At 53.8% G+C, this 5,566-nt stretch overlaps 2 protein-coding genes across 2 annotated transcripts; one reads left to right on the top strand and one right to left on the bottom strand.

Annotated features, from left to right (window-relative positions):
- The first annotated feature begins 349 nt into the window (after positions 1-349).
- On the top strand, positions 350-798 carry CSUI_007347 (uncharacterized protein). The gene has a single exon (XM_068067493.1). The coding sequence runs from the start codon at positions 558-560 to the stop codon at positions 711-713; it is 156 nt and encodes a 51-aa protein (XP_067920530.1). The 5' UTR covers positions 350-557; the 3' UTR covers positions 714-798.
- A 668-nt stretch (positions 799-1,466) lies between these two features.
- On the bottom strand, positions 1,467-4,715 carry CSUI_007348 (uncharacterized protein). The gene is made up of 3 exons (XM_068067494.1): positions 3,973-4,715; positions 3,135-3,206; positions 1,467-2,432 (listed from the first exon to the last, which is right to left on the bottom strand). The coding sequence occupies exon 3, from the start codon at positions 2,231-2,233 to the stop codon at positions 1,715-1,717; it is 519 nt and encodes a 172-aa protein (XP_067920531.1). The 5' UTR covers positions 2,234-2,432; positions 3,135-3,206; positions 3,973-4,715; the 3' UTR covers positions 1,467-1,714.
- Positions 4,716-5,566: the final 851 nt, after the last annotated feature.

The raw sequence follows: 5,566 nt of genomic DNA on the forward strand, positions 1-5,566 counted from the left end.
GAACTGCCGTCGTACTTCCGAGGACGAAGACTGTTTACTCTTTCCTTGAAAAATGTATTCCATAATTCCTGCCTCGGGTCCCGCATCGTTGTCGGGTCAATGGCAGAAAGGTTGACGGGCTGGCCGGCCGTTTTGCCATGCAACGAAGAGCGACCCGTAAAACGAAAAGCCAAACAAAGGTAACACGAAGGTGTTTTTGTTTTTTTTTTTCGTACTCGTTTGAAACCATGCGGTGCTACCACGTGTAAAGGATCATTACTGTCTACGTCCGTTCGACTCCAGCTCCGCCGCGACCGCGTGGGGCCTGCACGGCACTTGCTCCCGTAGGGCGCGCATTCCATATAGCACAGCGCTCGGCGGGTGCGACGGCTGAAGCACACAGGTTACTGTCACGTATGCGTGGCCCACACATAGTCATCACGCACTCATTACACCTGGGGCAATGATACGCAGGCAGGTACTCTTTCCCTTTGGTAAATGTAAAATCGAACATATTACCTCATGGAGCCAACGGACAAGCCAAACGCCGTCTTCATGCAGCCTGTCACTGAGAAGTGATGACCGACGACAATCGAATGGGGGATGACGCGGCGTTTCACGTGTCCGTGAACGAGCCTAAAGAACCAGAAGAATTACCAATCAAAACTAATTCAGCTGCGATACAAAATACGTATGTGTGGTTTTTTTCCTGGGCCGAAACATTCTCGGCTTAGGTTTTTACGCCCCTTAGGTGTAGTTGGGGGGGGGAGGAGGGAACCATTCGCGGCAACAAGCCACACCCTTTGTAAAGCGCCTCACATGGTTTCTTGTCAATGTGGAGGTACACGGACTTTTTATCCTCTTTGGTTTTCGGACGTGTATCTACGAAGTACTGGTGATGTTTTGCATGTGAAACCGGCAAAACTCTCTTCCCCAGGGTTGGACCGTATAACATCTTTTCTCTCCCCACCCTGCGACACCGGGGTGGTGTAAGAGTCAGGGCTACGTTGACGGTGCTACAGTGGGTACACTCTCCGAAGCTACTGTGATCGGCCTTCCGTCTTGCTTTTCTTGATGGCGCTGCGAAAGCGTGACCGCCCCATCCAGTTCCATGCTGCGACTGGACACTGCTTCCGAAATAGTATCGGCCGCAACTCGGTATCGTAGTCCCCTCAGACGCCTTCAGCCTTCGTAGCGCTAACATGAGAGGCACTTTCTCGACCATGCTGTTTAATTTCGGGCCACCCAAGGTGAGTCAAGAAAACGCCTGGAGGAACTGTTAGCAGTATCTCGTCAGGCGTTTGGAGAGTTGCTTACATCGCTGGGCTGGGGAAGCCACCTACCGCATCGTTGAAAATCATTCCCCGGAAGACAGTCGCAGGGCACTTCCAATTTCTCGGTCGTGCTGTCTTACTGCCATCCAACCTGAGTCAAGACTGGTCACGGTGAAACTGTTAGAAGTCTTGTAGTTGGCCAGGTGTTTGGAGAGTCGGTTGAATAGCTGAGTAGGGGGAACCCACTGTCGTACAGATGAACACGCCCACGACCACAAGCACAGAATCGTGTATGCGTCTATTACTATTAAACTGAAGCAACGTTTCCTCCATGGCATGTCCACGGTGGATGAAAACAAATGTCACTTTTGAATCAAACCCCGAGGAGGCATCGAATGGACAGCTCAGATCTCTGGCCTGTGACGCTCCCGCATACAGAAGGTTGGAATAGTCGCATTTGTCTAGAGAACTTCAACGACTACAACTCGTATTGCCACTTTCCTTTCTGGGGTGACAGTCGTAGCCTCACGGCACCTAATCACTGAAACGCCCCAGTCACCGCGAGAAGCCCAACTAACACCCCGACGCAATCCCAGTGACGGGAAAACCTTGGACAAACCCCAGCAGGTCACAGAGAGGCTCCGACGGAGCAGACACTGATGAAGTTCGCTTCGAAACTTTCCCCAAAGACATTCTTTCTTCTCCAGTCTCAGGGGCCTGCGGGTTCCCCGGCGACACGGTATGCCGGCAACACCCGCACATCCAACACCGTTCCGACACATCTTACGACTACATTCGCCGCCACAAACACTTTCCTGTAGGAGTAACGACTTCGGCATGATGAGGCTTGCCTCAAGCTGGAAACAGTGCCACCTCGCCGGCCACGCCACACGAGAAATGAAAAAAAAAGTCTCAGTGATTTTGAACAGGAGTCTCCGGCGAACCGTGGTGTTGTCAAGAGTGACTGCAGGCAAAAGCATGTAGTTGCTTGAAGCTTGTGCCTGACACACCGCCGATGGGCTTCCACGCCCGAGAAAGGCTAGGACGTTGCATCAACAAACGGATTCGCAATTTCTTCCGTCCCGGCAACTGGGGAGACCAGGACGACCGCTGTACCGCGTGCCACAATGAGACCCAGGGATCGTTTCTGGTCGAGGAGTTTGTAAGGGTCTATCGGATCTGAGAACGCCGACGCCGCGCAGCACATAAACTTACCGGTCTTTACAGCATGCACCAAGGAAGGACGTTCAAAGTGTTCGCGGCAACTGATGTCCAGGCAAGAGTTCTGCCTCCTGGGGTGGGGTGAGCGTTCGCCTCGCTGCTGTCTTACTGGTTTGAACGTCTGCGTCGACTACACCAACGCGTATCCGGATAACCCCGGAAGAGTCTGGTGACACGTGGCTATTCCAGCGATCAGGGCAATGCGGTGGGCCGTCGACTCACGCTCAAGCGCGTCGCACCGAATCACCACATGCTCCGTTGAAGCTGGTGCTGCGCGTCCAAACGTCCTTATCAGAGTGGGAAGCAAAACGACAGATACTTGGTGCCTGTCTGACAGTCTGAACAACAATCCCCATTATTACTAACTGGGCATCAACGCCGACTTCCTTTTGGGTCAAGTACAAGTGTCACGCAAATATACAACTGTTAGGCCAAAGAATAGCATGCAGCTTCGAACATGTTTCTCTTTCGCAGCACATGCCCCGGCATATGCCACCCGGTCACAGCGCGAGCTGGCGTTGGCAACTAGGGACCCTCAAGACTGACTATATCTCTCTCCCTCTATGCTCGAGTACCTCTATATTCTCCGAGCGAGTGCAGCCACCCATCCGGGTATTCGTGACCAAAGAAACTGCCAATCAAAGAGAGCGAGAACCTGACCTCTGAGAAATTCCTCCGTTTCATCCAGCACGAGGTTCGACACCGCATCGTGACCCTTCAGCACGCCGGTAACTGTAAAAGGAGAACAGACTCCAGGAAGGCAGCTCCTCACACGACTCTAAGTAATAGCTCAGTGTATTTAGTGGACTACTTCAGGGAAGCAACAGACCGCATTTATCTTGGCAAGACAGCAGCATCGCTCCCGGTGTGCTCTGAAGAAAACGCAGCATAGCTATGAATGTATCGAACGCACCGGTACGGTGTACCGACTGAGGGACCAGGTTGATGGGTTCTCAGTGATTCTGATGGAGGAAGTCGCGTCACTGCAGCGACCACCTGCTGGCCGCACTCTCCTGCTCGGGCTAACTACAGATCCGAAGCGTGTCTCGCCGAGACATAGATGAACAAAGAAGAAAAACGTGGCTGAGAAACGAGGTGGCCCACTCCCGCCAGCGTGGGAATGTGTGGTGAACACATACTTCGAAACACTTAGGGCCACCGTCTCTTTGCGAATCGAGCTTCCTCTTGTTGCAGCCCGACTGCAGCTGAGAACCTTGCTTCCCACGAAGCGAGGTGATTGAAGCCCGCCGGGTCGAAAGAACTGCAGTCTGATTGTGTGCCACGCTTCGACTGACCGATCCTCAGTGGAGTCCAGACACACGTAGTCGCGATTCCGTGCAGCCAAGCATGCCTTACAGAGCGCGAACGCGGAGCAACCACGAGGGGACCTCACGCGAGTCAGCCGGGAATGTCCGTGCAGGTCACCGACCCGGTCTACTTCACAACCCGGCAGACACGACTTCGTGCTAGGTATGGCCGTACCATACTTGGAACTCACCCTCTCTGCCACCGCTGAACTTCACTCGGACGCGCTGGTTTAGGAATTTGTTCAGGTCGATTACCGACCGAACTTCTTTGCTTGTCATTCTGATGGGAGAACGACCACGGACAAGCTAAGGATCCACTGCCGCCCCACTTAGAGTAAGAAACACGCGCCGGTCTGCTGGCGGCGGATCTGGCTCCCGCTGCGGCAGGCAGGAGTGCGCCTCGACAAGTAGCAAGTACAGGTGTTTGCGCAGCGTTGTGCACGAAGGGAGTTGCTAATACACAGTCGCAGCTGGGCGTGGAGGTCGATGAACGGGTACGCGTCGACGCAGAAAATGCGCTCCCACAAGTCGTTTAGAAGACAGAGAGACACCGTACACGTGGATCCGCGTTTTACTCTTTCGTTTGATGCAAAATCAATTACATCACCGGGAGAGCCGCCCACTAGCAACGCCGCAGACTTGCTTGCTCCAGTCAGAAAGCGTTGCAAACACTGCAAATCAGAAAGAGAGATACAAAGTCTGATGCAGGCCGCCTGACTCTTAATGAGGCACAGCGGCTTCCGAGGACAAGGTGTGGCCAAGGTGCCAAAGGAAATCGGAGCTCAGCTCAGTTCGCCAGTGCATGCGCATGCACCTTGACTTGTCGGCGGCAAGGCGGGACCGGGTGCGGCTTGTGCAGCCATCGAGTGGACGCGGGATGAATGCTGCAAGTTCTGCTAGAAAACTATCTTATGGACTCCAAGCCAGTCAAACCTGGACTTCTAGTGGGCTGCTAGGACTGTACCCGGTGCTGTGTGCAGCACGAGCTCAGTCTTTCGAGGTAACTGGTGTGTGGGTCTTCTGAATGTTGACGCGAGGTACGAACCGCTGTAGTCCGGTCTGCAGTGTTCCCGTCTTTGACGTGGAAGTTCAAATTCTTGTGTGGTGACAATGTGGGCCAGGGCACGCGCGTGCAATCGGAGCTGTGCTTTGGCCGGGAAGCAGCGTATGTCGCGCGTGCTGCGCGCTGTGGCATGAAAAAGAGCGCCGGTAACGCCACTCTGTGCCGCCCGGTGTTGTCCGTGCCGTGGCGCATATCGAGAGCCGTGCTGTGAATGACCGCCCTTGTGCCGACTGCTGCACGTCTCTGTGGATAACTATGGTACATGGTTTGCCTTCGTGAGAGAACTGGTTATTAAGTTTCTGAGATATTACGGCATCCTTGATACGTGGTAGCACGGCATGGTTCCAGCATTGGTACCCTGAGTTTCCTTCTGTTTTCCTTTTGCTGCGCGGCCAATTGCACGATGTCCGGCCAGAACGGCGACTCATCTAGGCCTCTGCGATTTTTGGCAAAGTTTGAACAACGTGACTCTGTTGGTCAAATAAAGTCTGCAGGGCGTACGGCCCCAGAGTTACGGAGGCAGCTCCGATCATGCCACGTCCTTAGCATTCTGCTTCGAAAGTAGACGGGCCTCGGGCAATTCAACAATATGTCCGAGGACGACCACATAGAGCAGATGTCTCTGTTTCTGGCCGGAGATTTTCTATCGGGGTCTGGAAGAGACCGGGTCACTTGCGGAGCGCCCGAAGACCTTGGCGAGTTCTTCAACGTTCTTGGAGGAA

Source organism: Cystoisospora suis (genome assembly GCF_002600585.1).
Source record: "Cystoisospora suis strain Wien I chromosome Unknown contig_3865, whole genome shotgun sequence".
Classification (NCBI taxonomy): domain Eukaryota; phylum Apicomplexa; class Conoidasida; order Eucoccidiorida; family Sarcocystidae; genus Cystoisospora; species Cystoisospora suis.